Source organism: Equus asinus, chromosome 2, assembly GCF_041296235.1.
Source record: "Equus asinus isolate D_3611 breed Donkey chromosome 2, EquAss-T2T_v2, whole genome shotgun sequence".
NCBI lineage: Eukaryota > Metazoa > Chordata > Mammalia > Perissodactyla > Equidae > Equus > Equus asinus.
Window position 1 is genome coordinate 133,400,945 of NC_091791.1, and position 17,929 is coordinate 133,418,873.

Here is a 17,929-nt window from a genome sequence, read left to right on the forward strand (position 1 = left end):
AGGGAGAGGAGGTGAATGGGAAAGCGCATCGCAGATGAGAGAACAGGGCATTGCCTTTAAAGTAGTCTAGATCAGGGGTTCTTGGTCCAAGGATGGGCTCAGGGGCCTGAGGACACCCTGAAATCGTAGCCAAATGTTGTACATGTGGGCATTTTTCTGGGGAAAAAGTCTCTAACTTTCATTAGATTCTCAAAGCAGTCCATGAGCCAAAAAACTTTCAGAAGCCCTGGCGTGGAATTTCGACTTTTCCCTGACTCGGGCTTCCCACTCCCGGTTACTCAGAGCTGGAGAAGTGCTACCGTGTTAGTCGAAGGCTGCAGTGTAAAATATCAAGTGCTCGTTACACCGCGAGGGTGGGAAACTTCGTCTGCCAAGCGAGTCTGTTCTGCCGCTTCCTGGGAGATGTCTCAGCGCCAAACAGATGCCTGGGAAGACGGTCTGATTAACGATGCTGCCTCTTCTGTTCTCCTGCACAGGGCCTGCGATGGCGCTCTCAGTGACAGGGCTCATTGGCTTCTCCCTCCTGCAAACCATCCTCTCTCTGAACCCCGAGGACCCCAATGTGTGCAGTCACTGGGAGAGGTAAGATGTGGGTCTCAGATGGCCAGGCACTCCCCGGGGGCCTCGCCCTGGGCTTGGCACTGTCGGGATGCAAGCAGAAGCGGGAGGTAGAGAAGCTGTCCACCAAGTCCCGCTGGGGAGATAGCAAGATGCTGAAAGACAGGACAAAGCAGTACAGATTCTGTCTGAGACTCAGCGCTGTGGCAGCTCACGGTGGCGGCGTGAGGGACAGGCCACTTAAATGATGCAGTCTGAGGGCTGACAATGCACCCCAGTTCCTCCCTGCATTCTCGTTTCCCAGCCATTTTACAGACAAGGAAGTAGAGGCCCAGCCGGGCTCAGTGCCTGTCTGCAGTCAGGTGCAGTGCCGTGAGTGACTATGGTCCAAATGTGTTGTTCTCGATGCTGCGATGCCATTCCTGGTCTCCCAGACTGGCAACAGTGCAGCAGCTCGGATGCGTGGGGCGGCCAGCAGCTTGCCCTGAGGAGGATAGGTGAGGGGCCCTTGCTGCTTTCGATCTGGTAGGGATCGGGGGGCTGCCAGGGGAAGGGCAGCCAAGGACCACTGCAGAAGAGCTGGCTGCATTCTGGCTACAGCACTATGTCCAGGGGGAACAGGCCTGGGCCCTGCAGACGGCCTGACTTTGAAGCACAAGGTTAAAGTATTGATTTTGGTGAGCAGAAAGACAGTGACCAGAGACCCAATCAGGAAAAACTGAATTAAACCCTGGAATTGATTGGCCGTGCTGACCAGGACGACTCTGCCACTTAGATGTTAATAAATCAAATGAATAAAATTAAGATGAGGGCCTGATGGGGGAAGCGGATGGTAGAGGAGGCCAGGCGAGTGGGACCATGCCCGTGAGGGTGAATGTCTCAGCCCCATGCAGGGAAAGGCACCTCACCCAGGGCCCCGGATGGACTGGCTGGGGAGGCAGAGGCACGGGGCCTATGCTGGCGTGAACTCTGGTCGCTGGGCGCTCTACTAGGAGTCCTACAAAGTCGAAGCAGGAGCGAGGGCAGTGCTGTCGTGTGCCCCTTTTTGGTGAAGTGGGAAGAACTCGCTGTCTGTGATGGAAGACCTTGCTTCATTCTGGCCTAGATTTTTCCACCTGTTAGCCCTAAGACTTTGGGGAGGTCTCTGAACCACTCTGAGCCTACTGCCACCTCTGTACAGTGGGGAAATAATGACTCCTGCCTCACAGGCTTGTTGGACGACCAGGGGACCAGTTTCATGAAAGTGCTTTGAAGATCATAAAGCTCCATTGTTGTCTTTCCTTGTTGACAACTCTGGCTTTGCAGGAACTGGTTATCACAGACTTGAATGCACATCAGTCTCACTGAGAGTGTGGACGAAAAGTGGGGTCTCCTGGATCCTATTCCAAGAGACTCTGATTCCACAGGTCTGGGGTAGAGCCTAGGAATATGCTTTCTTTTTTTTTAGGAAGATTGGCCCTGAGCTAACATCTGCCACCAATCCTCCTCTTTTTTGCTGAGGAAGACTGGCCCTGAGCTAACATCTGTGCCCATCTTCCTCTACTTTATATGTGGGACGCCTGCCACAGCATGGCTTGACAAGCAGTGTATAGGTCCAAACCCAGGATCCGAACTGGTGAACCCTGGGCCTCCAAAGCAGAATGTGTGAACTTAACCACTGTGCCAGCAGGCCGGCCCCGGAATATGCTTTTTAAATAAGATTTCCATGTGATTCTAAGGTGACTCAGGCCCGTTGCCCCTTCTGGTCTTGGTGAGTTTACACCTTTATTTCCCAGAGAGTGAGAGAGACGTCAGGTGGAATTCCACATTAGTCTCTGGTTTGCGACTGCAGTCTCAGCAGCCTCCTCTCATCCACCTGTCCCAGCTGAGGCACAGTTGCTTCCTGCCGATGTCGGTGCTGTATCCCAGCCCCCAGAATGCCTCCCCCCTATTTGCTTACCTCTGCCTTTTCCAGTGCCTCCAACTAGGTCCCTCTCCTCCAGGAAGCCTTCCCTGATGGCACTGCCCACCCTGACTTCCCTCTTCTCTGAGTCCCATTTGCACTGGTGGATCAGCTCAAACTTAAACCAAGCTCTCTAATTTTCTAATCCTGCCCAACATGAATCTGTTTGGAATGTGAAAATATTCTAAACCAAGACTGCACTGAGCTGGCGTTTCAGGCCAATTGGGCTCTCAGCTTAAGTTATAGCTTTGATGAGAGGACAAGGAGTGACCCTAACAGCTAAAATGAGGTCTGGGGACCCCTGGGCTTCCCTGGGCCCGAGGGAGGAGGCCTCGCAGTGATGCCCCGTGACACGAGGTGCCTCCTTCTTCTTGACTTTTCCAACTGAGCTGCATCCAATTACACACGGATGGGTCTAGTCTGCATCATTCCAAAAACCCACCCCAGTCCCCAAAGACTGCTTAGGGAGAATCTCCCAGCTGGATAAATGCTCCTGGCAGGCTCCTCATTAATTACGTCCCTTCACCGCAAAGCCCAGTGGAAAGACCACCGACCCCAGCTAGTAAAGCCCAGCTCCACAGGGTTAATCTGGCCGTTCATTAGCATGTTGGCAAATGAGCGTGTTAAACCACCTAGCCATGAAACCAGGGGCACACACTTCGCCCCGAGACTTGGAGTTAGTTCAAGATCTCATTGCCAGACTCGCTCAGCTCAGGGCACCCCTGCAGAGCCGGATCTGTCCCCACCACCTCCTCCCCACCCCTCTGTTGGGCTGATGCCTTTTCCCTGAGCACCACCTGTCCCCATCAGTGCTGGGAGGGGCACCTGAACCCCTGAGTGCTTAGCAAAGGCAGGGCGTCAGTTCTGTGTGTGAGTCTTGCTCCCTCATCCCTGCTGTGGTCAGGGAGGAACGATCCCTCAGTGCCTAGCACAGGAGGTGAACCGTTGCCAGTCGTACAATAATGGTGGCCAGCGTGAATTAGACACTTACCGTGTACCTGTTAACATTTTACATGTATTATCTTGTGTTAAGCATCTTACATGTGTTATCTTGCTTTATCTTCCTACAAGCCTGAGAGATAGATACTGCTCTTGCCCTCCTTAATCCTCCCCAGAGCTACATGGAGTCCCTGGTAATATTTCATAGATTTACAGGTGAGGAAACGGAGGCTTATGTGAGTTAAATAACATGTCTAAGGACATGCTGCTAGCAAGTGACAGGTTCGAACTCGATCCAGAGCCCGTGGACTGTTATCCATTCATTCTCCTGCCTCCAAGTGAGGCGCTCAGGCAGTGTGTTGGAGCACAGGGTCATGGAATTTCCAAGTTGGAAAGGGCCTTTGGGAAACCAGGGTGGGTGTCGAGCTGCCTCAGTTTCTCTAAGCCTGGAGATAAAACAGGGGTTTGGGCCGTGTCTGCACAGCTGTGTGCCTCTGAGGCACCTCTCTGATGTACTGACTGGTGGAGGCTCTCCAAGGGCCCTACTTACATCCTCAGTGCTTCAGAGAAGCAGAATTTCCTGCCACCCTCAGTCCCTGCACACTGCTGACTGCTCCTGGCCTCCTCTTTCTCACTTCTAGACCTTGAACCTTTTGGGCATCAGAGAGCCTGCTGTGGACCCACTCGAGGAGGTGGCCTGCCCAGCCCCCTTGCAAGTAAACCAACGGTTTCCTTAGGCAAAGCAGACAGGCTTTTATAGCCTGGACCTGGCCATCTGGCCAAGGTCAGGGAGCCTTCTGGGGGAAAACACTGAATAACACCAACCTACATAAAGATTAATTCCTGACATCTAAGCTGAGATCCTCTCCCAGCCTGCACAGGAAGGATGAGTCCTCACTTTGCATCACGGGTTGACTGCCTTTTCATGAAACCCCTGCCAGGGACGGGCAGGTGGAAGGGCTTATTTTGGTGAAGCTGAGACCTGCTTCCCTGTGGCTTCCGCCCACTGGTCCAGGTTTAAAGCTAACAGGCAGGATGGCAAGATGCCACCTCGATCAGAAGGTCTGGGGGCAGGTCCTCGATGCACCCCCAGCTATACTAGAGACATAGTAGAGCCGAAGGTAACTGGTGACCTTGGGGACGTCACTTATCCTGTCTGATGCTCAGTCTCCTCATCTGTAAAGTGAGGATAACAATGCCAACTACCTTAAAGATCGTGGGAGGATTAAAAGGGATTAAAACACTTAACATGGGCACTCATATTAGCAGTTATTGCTACTAGCTGTGTGACGTGGGCAAGCCGCCTCTCTCAGAGCCTGTTTCTTCATCTATAAATAATGGAACCACTTACTTCATAGCGTTGCTGCAAAGACCAGCTTCCATGCATGTGCTTTAAAAACCATAAAGATCTGAACAAACATAGAGTATTTTAAAACTTGCTGGCTCTGCCTTCCAGAGCTTCATAGAATAAACCTAAACCCTCTTTTATTCATTCTCTATTAAATGAACAAATGAACTAGAATTTCAGAAAATGAGCTGGGCCAAAGGGCAGTAGGGGGTGTGTGTCCTGGATCCAGCTGGGGGGTCAGGAAGTTTGAATGCCGAGGGCATCCATGGGTGGAAGGCTCGTGGGTCAGGAAGAGGTTGGAGCCCCTGGACACTTGGCTATGGGCCTGGCTCCCCTGGGGAGGGAGACCCCATCCTGATATCAGCTCAGCCTCCCAAGTGCTGACCACAGCTTCTGTTTCCTGTCTGGTTCTCAGCTATGCCGTGACCGTCCAGGAATCATATGCACACCCCTTTGACCAGATCTACTACACGCGATGCACAGACATCCTTAACTGGTTCAAGTGCACCCGGCACCGGTGAGTATCTCTCGCAGACGATGGGGCAGGGAGAAAGTGCCGGGCCCTCAGGGCTTGCCTTGTGCACGTGGGTAAAAGGCCCCTGTAGTAGAGGTGGTTGGTGTACCAGCTATAGCCCCTCGGTACTCACTCTTCACGCAACACCTGAGATGCTCTCCCGAGAGCTTCTTTCTGGTCCGAGGAGCTTATGGGCAGGGCCGGCCAGAAGTGCCAGAGAATTAATGCCCTTGGGGGCATCCCTCAACCAATGACTGATGGGGAGTTGGTGGATAAATACCCCAGCTTCCTCCCCCTCAGGGTAGAGGGGACCACTCTGAGCAAGTTCTACACTGTATCCCAGTGGTCCCCAGGGGGATGGAACCCCAGTAAACTCATACCAGTAACCTGCTCAGTAGCACACCCTGCATTGGCTGCCTTTACTTCCCTGTCTCATTTTTCTACTCGCCCCACCCCCCCCCCCCCCAAGTGCTTCCTAGGATCACCTCCCAAATAAACTGCTTGGCCTTGAATCCTTGCCTCAGGGTCTGCTTCTGGGGGCAAAACCCAACCTAAGACAGCTGCCCTCCGAGCAGATGTAGCCCATGCCAGGGCATCTGGCTTGGAGGACAGAGTTCAGGCTGGGATTCAGCAGCCTTCAGGCACCTTGGCCAGGCTGCCCACAGAAGTGCTCAACCTGAACGACTATGTATGGGTATCCTGCTCCCTTGTCTGCAGCCCTCCTGCAAATCATTCCATGCTCTCATGCCACTCGGGGAGAGAGAAGAGGAAGGAAGAGAGAACATGTTTTGTTGGATGACCCTGAGCAAGTCACTTTATTTTGGGATTCCCAGTGTATTCATCAAACATGTAGTGATCTTTGCCCTACTTACCCGCAGGGTCCAGTGAGGTCAGGAATGTGAAAATACTTTGAAAAGTGTAGGGGGAAATGGAAAAAAGTGAGCTATTAGATAGAGGAAATGTGACTTTGTTATTTGAGGGGTGAAAGACCGTGGCTGAGGGTAAGTGAGGGAATGAGGGAGAGGCTGCTGGTAGGCCTGTTTCCTAGTTGCTGAGTGTCTGTGTTGGTTCCAGTTTCTTTTGCTTCCTCCTTGTGGGCCTAGTCCCTCTTTGGAGTTTGTGCAGGAATCATGGTGGGTAGCAATGTGGATGGGGAAACTCTCTTAAGCTGAAAAGCCGAAGTCCTGGTTTTCTTTGAGGTTTTGCAAGTAATGTGCTGTGAGACACCGAGCATAGCTATAATAGCTGCTTTGAAATCCTTGACTGCTAATTCTAACATCTGAGTCATCTCAGGGTTGGTCTTCATTGATTGCCTTTTCCCTTATACAGGTAATATTTCTAGTTTCTTTTTTAATAAGTCTAGTAATTTCGGATTGCATTCTGGGCATTGAGAATAACAGCAACTGTGGAGACTGAATTATGTTATGTTCCTACAGAGAGTATTGATCTGTTGTTTGTTTGTTTTAGCAGCCAGTTAACTTCATTAAACTCAAATTCCAAACTCTGAAAGTTCAGGATTTTTAGCCTTAGCTGACAGCTTGGAACCTGCCCTCCACACACACAATTCAGGTGAGAGAAGTTCGGGCAGAGATTTTACAAAGAATATGGGGCTTCCTCTTCATGCCTCTCTCCTTTCTGGGGTTTCCCTTTTCACTTTCTAGTTGCTGGGTCCACCCTGGACTTGTCCTGTGGTTCTTCGGACACGTAAGGATATGTGTCTTCTGTCTGAATTTTAGCTGCCTGGAGGATTGTTGCCTGGGGTCTGCCCTTGGGCTCACCTTGCCCAGTGTCATTCCTTTCTTCCCAGTGTCTACTTCCCTCCAGCATCCGCCTTTGTCCTCTCTCTAGTGCCTTCAGGTAGTTGTTTTTTACATTTGTCCCAGATTGTATAGTTATTTGCAGGAGGGTTGATAAATAGGAGCTACTCAGCCATTATTGCATTCCCTTCCTCTAGCCCTTGACTGTGAAATGAGGAGGTGGGAACAAATGCCCTCTTCTGACTCCCCCAGTTGTGCCAAGTTAGCTGCCTGTGGCCCTGGTCAGAGGTGGAGGCAGAAATAGGAGCCCTGCTCCCCATGAGCCCTGTCAGGCCCCGCGCCAGAGCCGAGTTTGCTCTGAGGTGTGGCTGTGTTGGGTACTTGGAGGCTGGGGCTGCCGTCCATCACCACTGGGGAAGGATGAGTGAGTGGCTGCTTATTAAAATAGGCTGCATTCCTGAAACGTGAATTATTTTGCTGAATGATTGAGTCGCCCTGCAGCTTTCCTGGTGACCCAGGGTGTGCATGCTGACAGCCACACCATCAGTCTGCTTCGGAGTGGAATGGCTTGTTTGAACATGGCATCCTTCTCCTGACAGCCACCTGGCCCCTGGCCCCTTCCCTCTCCTGCTTCCACCCCAGTACAAGGAGCAAGCAAGGATGGGAAAGCCGGAAGTGAGGGGGGACACCTCTCCCCTCAGAGGCTTTTATGATGCTGAGACCACCCCTCCACTGGAAGGCTTGGAGATAACCCTGTTTAGTGAGAGGAATGGACTGGATGACCTCTGAGTCAACCCTGAGTCATTCTTCATCTGAGAAGCTTACACACCCCCTGAGATTGCCAGGGGCTGCCTTCCTGGCCGGGGAAGCGGCTTCACTTTGAGGCCGGCTTACCTTCCGTTATGGGCTTTTGACAAAGTGGAATGACCTTAGTTTATGACATGCCCAAATATCACAAATTTCCCCAGAGCCCTGCACTGTCATTTGTCTTTAAGGACAGGGAGGACTGGCCCGGCCTGTGCTGCAGGACGCCCTTCCCAAGTTGGCCTGACCGTCCATGGAAGGCAGGCTGCAGGCATCGCCAGGGACCGGCCCCTGCTGCTCTGCCCCCCGGGGAGGGGTCCACAGGGCAGGCTCCCCTGGGGGGGCTGCTGGGGAGGTGAAAGAGCTCTGGCCTCAGGGGTTGAGTCCTAGTTAAACCTTGACCTTGGGAAGTCCCTTCCTCTCTCTGGTCTTTAATGGCTGCTTCAGATCTCCTCCATTTGACCCTATGTGTGAGGAAGGGGCTTTGCCTTCCAAGACCCCATTTTGACTCCCTCTTAAGGACTCAGTCCTCACACCATCCCTTTCCTTTCTCTTACCCCTTCACTATGGCCATCCTGTGAGCCCAGCAAGCCACTGGCTGGGAACTGGCAGGGCAGTAGGTTAAGCCTGGTGGCTTTGAAATTAGAGTGACTTGGGTTTGAATCCTGGCTCTGAAACTTACTAGCTGTGTGACCTCAAGCAAGTCAATAACTTCTCTGAATCTCAGTTTTCTCATCCATAAAACAAAGGGGGATGGGTACATAAAATAATAATAAAAACTCTAAAATATAAAATGAAATAAAAGGGGCATAATAATGCTACCTGCCTCAGGTGGAGAATGGAATGAGATTATCCTATAAATCTCCCTGGCACAGGGTGAAGTCTCTGCACCCATGTCAGCATAAGAACTGGAACCCAGGTCTCCGACTCCCCGTCCAGAGCTTCTTCTGCTCTCTGACCTTAGTTTCTTCCTCTGCAGAGCCAGAGATCGGTTCTGAGCCTCCCCAGGGATGGCATGCAAAGCCCTTCCCCAGGTGGTGTGATTGTGGTGTGAGGGAGATTAATCCACTCTCTGGGACTGAGTCAGACTCAGCGAGGCCTTTGCTGACTCTGCCTCTCCAAGTGGGTGGACCAGTTCCCAGGGGCCGTCAGCAGTCTGCTTGTTGAGGGGGTGGGGATGGGAACTCTCGGGGCCCGATTCTTGTCCAGGTCCCCCCGTGGGCAACTCCAGCCCAGGGTCTGGGGGTTTAAAGGAGAAGCCCCTCCATTACCCTGCACAACGTCACCCGGGAAACTATCTTCTGTTACCCTTCTAAATATCACTCTGAAGAGACTGGGGAAAAGCCAGCAGGTGTAGCACGAATGCCACCATATCAGTAACACATTCTGCATCACAACAGGCCAGATCCCGCCATTGATTTTTCTCTATTGTGTTCCTTCACATTCGAAGCCGCCATGCATTTTAAAGTAATTATTGAATGGCATCCTCGATATAGCTTAACACAAATATCATTCTAACGGGAGTGATTGATTTTCAATACTTTCAAGTGGCTTTCTCCCTTGTGCCTTAGGATCAGTTATAAGACAGCGTATCGGCGCGGCCTGCGGACCATGTACCGGCGGAGGTCCCAGTGCTGCCCCGGCTACTACGAGAACGGAGACTTCTGCATACGTATGTAGGGGCTGCTGCTATTCTGGCCTGGTGGGGAGGGGAGGGGAGGGGAGGGGATGTAAAGAGGGGTAGGGCTGTCATCTAGGCCCTGGGCAGCAGGCCTCGGCTAGCCTAGGGCTCCAAAAGTCCCTGCCCACTGCCAGCTCTGAGGGGATAAAGAGTCTGGTGCAAACACATTAGCACAAATTTGTCCATCAGATCAACCTCCTAAGAGGGGGATGGAAGCAGGTCAGTTCTAGCCTTTGACGGCGTCAGGAGAGAAGGGGGTGCTCTGAGGAGCAATGGGGAAGAAGTGTTGAGAGTCTGGCACAGAGCTGAGGTGCTCAAGGAGGCTTTGTTGGATGGAAGGAGAGATGAATGGATAAATGATGGAGAAATGGGTGGATGGATGGAAGAGAGGAAGGAAGGAAGGCTGGGTCATTGGAGGACAAGATCATAGTACCTAGGAGGATGGCAAGAGCAAGACAGATCACAAGGGACCAGTTCCAGGAAGTAGGAGGATTTCCAAAAGGGGTTGGGAGACACTGAAGAAAAGGTGAATGCGTGAAGGATACATGTTACCTCTTTCCCTGTTTGTCTGCCATGGCTCAGAAAACTGAAGCCTTAGTGTCCCCAGAGAGACAAGGGCTAAGTTGCTGGCAGCTGCCGGCCCTCTGGGTGGGAGGCAGTGTAGTGCAGTGGGAGACACCCAGGAACCTGCAGATCTGGGTTCTGCTCCCAGCTTCCCAGGCATGTGGCTTTGGGCAAGTCACTTAACTTCTCTGGGAGAATGAGCATAGACCTGTTAGAGTCTAATGGACTCTTTCCCCACTCACCTCTGACCAGTGGGATGGGGTCAGCATGGGACTTTCCAGAGGGCATGAGAGGGTTCCCTCAACTGCAGGAGAGGGTCAGAGAAGCTGGGAGCCCCTGTGTAATGACTGAGAGGAGAAGCCACCCCCAAGGACTGCCTCTTCATTTGGAGAGTGATTTTCCTTGTTAGTATTCTCCTTGCCGTTCAGGTGGGTAGAGCGAGCTAGCACCAGAGAGAGAATTTGGGCAGAGTGGGCGTGTTGATGTTGGGAATGAAATGACAATTTTCCCTACTGATGTTACATCTCCCCTAATGCTGGAGAAACTCGATTCTAATTGCATTACAGGAGGGAATGAAAAATGCTCCTGCAAATGGGTTCAATAGTGATGGGTTTGCAGGAAAAATACAAAGATATTTACCCATGGCAAACCCCAAAAGGCTGTTTCTCAGGAGCAGGGCGGAGGGCAAGGCCTTGGCCAGTGCCTCACCTGGAATGGGGTTACCATGGGGACCTGAGTATAGAAGCGAGGTCAGGACCAAGGCTTAACTTCTGCTGCTCTGTCTTCTTGGAGGGGAGCGAGAGTAAGGCCAGGGGTGGGACACGGGACTCATAAAGCTTGAGCAGGATGGATGTGAGTGGCCCTTCGGAGCTCAGGGCACAGTGATGGACTCAGGGAAATTATAAAGGGAGTTCGGACGTCAGCCTGGGGCTCCAGGAGTGGATGAGCACGTTTGCTTTCTAATTTCCATTAGTGGGTGTTGGTAAAGCTCTTGGAAAATGAAGAGCAGGGCAGAAGCGCTGAGTGTCCTGATTGTGCGGGCTCCATGTTGCTGACTGGAAAGGGCAGCTTATCACCTCCCACCTACTCCTTATGTAACAGCCAGGTACTGCCTGCTGAGCTGGTGGCCACGGCCCAGGCCATCTCCAGGAAGCCAAGCTAGAAAAGCCACTTTCAGGACTGAAGCCTTTTTCTAGGAGGGGACAGAAGGGTTTCAGCAGCGGGATGGGGCATTGTGGCATGCTGGGTGTGGTAGTGATGACACAGAGGGGCAAGAGTCATACAGGCCTGGGTTTGAATCTCAGCTCTGCCACCCCACCTTCCTCCTCTTTATCATCATCATCATCATCTTCAGCGTACACACCCCACACCAGGCACTGTTCTGATCACTTTACATACATCCATGCAACAACTCCTCACAACAGACCTATGAGGTAGGTACCCTTATTTCTCCCATTTTACAGATGGGAAAACTGAGTCACTGAGCGACTGAGGAACTTGACCGAGATCACACAGCTAGAAAGTGGTAGAGCTGGGATTTGAACCCAGACTACCTGGCTCAGAGTCTGCTCTGAACCACTTGGACCAGCTGCTTCTCTTCAGGAGCCTAGACAAGACGTCACCTTGCCAAACCTCAGTTTCCACTCATGTAAAATGGGGAGTGTAATATCTACACCACCAGGCACAGGGCAGAGACTTCATAAATGCCAGGTCCCTACTCCATGGCTTTGGGTCTTGACATTTTTTCAGTCTTGGCTTTTGTTTTAATTTCTCAGAGCTCCATGGACCCATTCCCTGAGAAAATGCACACTATATATGTAAACTTATACATCCACACAGCCCTTTGCACGCAATTTCAGTGGGTTCATGGATTCATTGAAACTTTTACAGTGTCTCTAGGATCCATGGTAAATAGTTTCTGCCATATACTCATGTTTATCCATTCGACTTATACTTGTTGCTTCCTATTATGCAAATGTGGGGGCTACATAGATGCGGATGAGAAATGGCTGCTGCCTCAAGGAGCTTGCAGCCTAGTGGAAGGAGGTGGTCTGGTACACAAATATGCGCCACGAGTGTTACAGATGCTTTGACAGGCATTCTTATAAAGTAGGCAGGAGTAAAGAGAGGAGAGGCTGTCTTTTTGGCCACGCCCACTTACCGAGTGTTAATGAGAAATAGCTACAGGCTGAAGAGCGAAGAGGGAGTCCTCGACGGATGTTTCAGCCCAGCGCTGCAGTTATTACCGCCTACTGCGGCCCACCCACAGTGCTGCGCTGCCCTCGAGGGACCTCTAGTGTTGTTGGGAAGGCAAGACTGACACGCAGGAAAATCCTCAGATAACGGCCCAGACAGGAATGTGAGAAAGACTAGACAGGGACTGGACAGGCTCAAGCAGGAGAGAATGCCGTGACCTGCGATCCCTCGGGAGGCCTCGTGGGGGTTTGGGCTTGATGGAAGGGCATCTTTAGCGGGCGGTGGGAGAGGGAACCCCATCAGGAAAGACATGGAGGTGGGCCTGAGCGTGGTAGGGGGGTGCAGAGGCTGCCTGACCGCAGTGGGAGGATCTAGGCTGGGAGATGGGGTGCTGAGGCTGGCTGGGTGAGGCAGGTATTAATTTCCTAGGGCAGCCGTTAGAAAACACCACAGCCTGAGCGGCTTAAACAACAGGATTTTATTGTCTCTCCATTCTGGAGGCTGGAAGTCCAACATCAAGGTGTCGGCAGGGTTGGTTGGTTCCTTCTAAGGGCTGTGACAGAAGATCTGTTCCAGCCCTCCCTCCTTGCTTCTGGTGGTTCCCTGGCTTGTGGCAGCGTGACTGCGTCCTTCACATGGCATTCTCCCTGTATGTGTGTCGGTCTCCAAATTTTCCCTTTTTAAAAGGACACCTGTCCTACTGGATCAGGGCCCAGCCTATTGACCCATTTTAACTTGATTACCGCTGTAAGACCCTATCTCCAGATGAGGTCTCCTTCTGTGGGACTGGGGCTGAGTTGGGACTTCAACACAGGAATTTTAGGAGGACACAATTCAACCCATAGCTGGGGGGTGTCAGCCATTACCAGTACTCTCTTGTTCCTGCTTATTGTGAGGGAGGAGAGGGAGGGGGCACCAGCCAGCCCCCCACAGGCTTTGTCACTTGTCTGTGAGAGAATGGAGACCCCAGGGTTGGGGAACTTGTGAGAGGGAGAAAGTTGTGCCCAGGGAGCTGGGTGCCAGAGAAGCTGTAAGCCTGGGAGCATTCGGAAGCTGATGGCCTGCAGTCCTCCCTCCCCACCTGGGAGGCCAGAGAACCTGCAAGTTCACCAGAACCTGCGAGGAACCCACCTGATGCCGAGAGCGCTCAGGACCTGCACAAGAACTTGCTACAACACGCACTCCTTGTTCCCAGCCTCAGTCTCGGGTTCAGAAGATTTGGGGTGGGGCTGGAGAATTTGCATTTCTAACAAGTTCCCGGAAGATGCTCATGCTGCTGGAATGGGAGCCACACTTTGAAATCACTGGTCTTTGTTATCCCAGGGCCTGGTTGCTGTGCTGACCACAGCCTCCCAGTAAATTGCAAGGAGCCCAGGAGGTTGCTTAACAGGTGCATCTGCTTGGTATTCAGGGCTTCTGATGGGCAACAGAGAATAGCCAGCAAGGAGAGGGAATTTCTCTGTACAACGCCCCGTCTCCCATTTCCTGTTGGCAGAATTTCCCCCATGGGGAGGTGACTCCCCCAAACTTCCAGGTGGTGTCCTCTAGCCCTCGTAGGGACTGCTTGGAATGCCAGAGCACGCATCCTGCAGTGTGGCTTTCATCCAGATCCAGAAGTGGCGGCATTAGCCAGAAGCTCAGGTCTGTGGCTGATGGGCCCAGCTGGGCTGTGGCCTGGAGGGTGCCCAGCTTACTTGAGCATCTAGTCAGGTCGGCTTCAGAAGAGGGACTGATGCGGCCCAGTGGGGTCAGTCTGCACGGGGGTGGCCAAGGGGGAGCCAGCAGCTGAAGGTCTGGGAGACGGGCTGCACGGAAGGAACCTGAGGAGTGCATAAGATTTGGCTCCAGTGAAACGCCTCTCACCCTTTCTGGGATTTAGGTATTTCCGTTTTATTATTGCACTTGTTTCACACAGTTGATTACTTGAGTTTAAATTTGACTTCTATGTTTACTGATTTCTTTGCTCCTCATCTCTTCTTGAGTCTCACTTCTTCCTTCTCAGTTCGGCTTCATTCTCCTTGAAGGGTCTTTTTGAGTAATTCTTTCCGGGAAGGTCTACGAGGGGTCGACTCGTATGTTTGCTTGTCTGAAAATGCCTTATTTTTCCCTCACTCTTGAAAGATGCTTTGGTTGCCTGTGAGATTCTAGGTCCTCAGTCCTGTTCTTCGGCAGTTCGAGGATGCTTTCCGTGGTGTTCTGGACTTTGTCAGTGCCGTGCTCTGCGGTGTCCCTAGGATGTCTGGATGTGGATTATTTTTATTCATACTGTTTGCTCCTTAGAGGTGTACATCTTCTTCAAGCTAAGGATTCATGTCCTTTATCAGTTCTGGAAGATTCTCAGCCATATCTCTTCAAGATCTCCTTACCTTTATTCTCTCAGTTCTCTCCAATTGGAGCTCCAAAATGCTGAACTCTCTCCTTCCCTCCTCTCTCTCCTGGGCTCTCATTTTTCATCTCTTTATCTCCCTGTGTTGTATCTTGGACATTTTCCTCAGATCCGTTTTTCAAATCCTTTAGCTCTGCTAATTAACCTGTCTGTTGAGGTCTTAATTTCAATGACTACATGTTTCAGTTCTAGGAGTTCTATTGGTTCTTTTTCAGATCTGCGTGTTTTTTTCTGTAGTGTCTTATTCTCTCATTATGAATTCTAATCCTTCTGTTATTGCTTTAATTATTTTAAACATATTTCTTTTACGGTCTCTTCCGGATGGTTCTCTAGTGCTCTTAGTTCTATTAGCCCAAGTGCCTAGAGCATCAATACTGTTTGTGGAAACTGCGCATTCTCCCTTATGGAGGGTTGTTTCCTTGTACAGGTCCTAATTTCTTTTCCTTTTTTCTGTTTTTTGTTTTTTGTTTTTTTTGCCAAAATAGCCTTTTTTCCCCTCCCACATGCACTGAGTTGTGCAAGAGCCATACACACTAGTTTGCATTTTCTTATTAGGCACACTAACGGTTTTTGCTGGCTCAGGACCCGTCTTTGCATTGCTGACTTGGTTTGGGACTCCATGCTGCATGTGGTGAAGGCTTATGGTTTTTTTCCCCCACTTTTTAAAAAAATTGATGTGAAATTCACATAACAATATTAAACATTTTGAAGTGTACAATTCAGTGGCATTTAGTGCGTTCACAGTGTTGTACAACCATCACCTCTATCTACTTCTAAAACATTCTCCTCGCCCCTAAAGGAGACCTCGTACCCGTTAAGCAGTCATTCCCCTTTCCCCCCTCCTGGTTTTTTGTTTCTTGTTGGGAGACTTTTTTCCTTATCCAGAATCCCTTGTTTTTTCCCTAGGCTAGGGGGCAGCATTTTCAAGTTTACCCTACGTGGACCAGCAATTCCCAAGGCCAAGTCTGCCCCCGGGGGTGTGAAACCCCAGGCTCCCAGCCTGGGCGGGGCTAGGGCCACAGCTAGCCATGGCGCATGTGCCCTGGGCCCCCTCAGCTTCAGCATCTGACCTTCTGCAGCTCCTGTAAACCCCCACCCTTTTTCTCACACATGGGGATTTACCTTTCCTTAGTGCTCAGATACATATTTAAAAAATATTTCTGTTATATTTTGGGGGCATTTTTGTAGGAGAAGGGGCCTGCGTTAGCACTTTCTGCCGTGTCACTGGACCGGCCCCTGTTTTATAGTGAGTGGCGGAGTGGGGGGCTTTATAACCAGAGCCTCTGAGGTTTAATTCAGTGCTCTCTTGGACTGATTGCTGACTTCCACAGACTGGAGAAGTGAGTGTTATTATTACTGCCTCTGCACAGTAGAGGAAGTGAAGCTGGGTGAGGCCAAGTGACTTGTCTGCGTGGACCGGCGCAGCCCAGGAATTGAGATGGGGGCTACTTCCAGTCCTGTACTTTTCCCTCCTACAGTGGGTTTTCTCTCAGCAGGAGGGACCCGTGGCCAGAAGAGAGAAGTGGGGTCAGACAGAGGGTGAGTGAAGAGCACGTAGGGAGAGGGAGGGACTGGAGACAAACTGGTTTGATTTCAAAATGTGGCTAAGGTGGGTCCTGAGAGGTGCCGGGATTAAGGTGGTGGGTGGGGATGCTGTGCGTGTGAGTGTGTGAACAGAGCTGTGGGTCCTGTCTGCAACTCGGCCTCTCCACACGGCTACTAGGTAAACGAATTCCCACCTGGCCCTCTAGGAGGCTCCCCGGGAACCCTGCTGCCTGCCATCCCCAGAAACAGCGCGGATGCTGCTCCCCTGGGTCACCAACACCTGCTGAGCTTCACTGCCCAGAGCAACATCCATCCTTCCATCTGTCCATCCATCCATCAACATTTATTAGGTACCTTAGCCTTGAAGGCACTGCTGAGTCCTGGGGATACACAAATGAATGAGAAACATGTGGTATAGTGGGAAAAAATGTTTACACAGTCATGCATCGCTTAACAACAGGGATAGTTCCGAGAAATGCATCGTTAGGCAGTTTTGTCGTTGTGTGAACATCACAGAGTGCACTTACACAAGCCTAGAAGGTACAGCCTACTACACACCTAGGCTACATGGTGCTAATCGTAGGAGGCCACTGTCGTATATGTGGTGTGTCATTGACCAAAATGTCGTTAATGTGGTGTATGACTGTGTGTGTAAGTGTATATTATATATATATGTATATATATACACATATAGATAATCTCTTGAGGTCACTGAAGGGTTTAAGCAGCCAGTGCCGTGCTCACAGTGGTGTCAGGACTGTGCTCTGGGGGCAGCAGCATGCAGGACTGTTGAAGGGGTGAAGGACAACTTAGGAGGGGTGTGCAGGGATGGGTGAGGCGTGGATGACCGTGCTCAGGCACTTGGGCCGAGGGGATACCAGAGATGGGGGGTCTGGCCGGCAGCGTTTTGCTGGGCTAGCCCTAAACCTTCCTGCTGGGCCTCACCCGCAGCGAGTGCCAGCAGGGTCCTGTGTGCTGACGCAGCCACGGAAGGATCCAGGAGCCGCTTAATTGCCAGCTGCAGCTGTAATTAAACCTCTGCCATCCGGGCTGGGCGGCCTCAGAGGGGAAGCCTTTATTAGAGTCAGAGCAGTCGGGCACTTATGCAAGTCCCCATCCTGGGTGTCCTGGGCCAGGTAAAGCCTGAGAAGTAGCTCCCCCAGCCTAGCCCCCCCTTTCTCTGTGGAAGCCTCCATCTTCTGAACTCCCTGGGCGTCTGTGGAGTACCACCTCTGGTTCTGGTCCTGGCTGGCTGTTTGCTGCTTCTCTGACCTTCTTGCTGTGCCGCAGGCCCCATGTGGCCTGGCACCAGCTAACCCTGACCCACCTCCTCCCACTCCCTCCGTCTCCTGTGCTAGCCCCCTTCCCACCCCAGCACACGGGAAACCTTGGGTGCTGTTCCCTCTGCCGAATGCTTTCCCCCCGGATCTCCATGGGGCTCACTCCCTTATTTCACGTAGTCTCTTCTCGAATGTCATATTAGCAGTCTTTCCGGACCGTGCTATCGGAAACAGCAGTCCCCTCCCTGGCGTCTTTCTGTACCCCCTTATCCTGTTTTTATTGATTAGCACGATCACTGCCTGACACAGAGGTGTATAGAAGTACGCAGACATCGAGGACTGTGTGCTCAACAGGGCTGAGGGACTTGGATCTGTTCCTAGCTGGTTCCTCGACTCCTAGACCAGCACCTGGTGT

The 17,929-nt window shown here is 51.6% G+C and overlaps 1 protein-coding gene across 14 annotated transcripts in view; it reads left to right on the forward strand.

The window, feature by feature from the left end:
* Positions 1-17,929, forward strand: part of MEGF11 (multiple EGF like domains 11) — a 337,396-nt gene that overhangs the window by 114,063 nt on the left and 205,404 nt on the right. For all 14 annotated transcript variants that reach the window (XR_011498732.1, XM_070499522.1, XM_044764680.2 and 11 more), the window contains 3 exons: positions 477-582; positions 5,203-5,304; positions 9,434-9,534. Coding sequence is in view for 13 of the 14 variants with exons in the window: in XM_070499522.1 (XP_070355623.1) it covers positions 485-582; positions 5,203-5,304; positions 9,434-9,534 (301 nt within the window). In the remaining variant the exon portion in view is untranslated. The remainder of the gene's footprint in view (positions 1-476; positions 583-5,202; positions 5,305-9,433; positions 9,535-17,929) is intronic.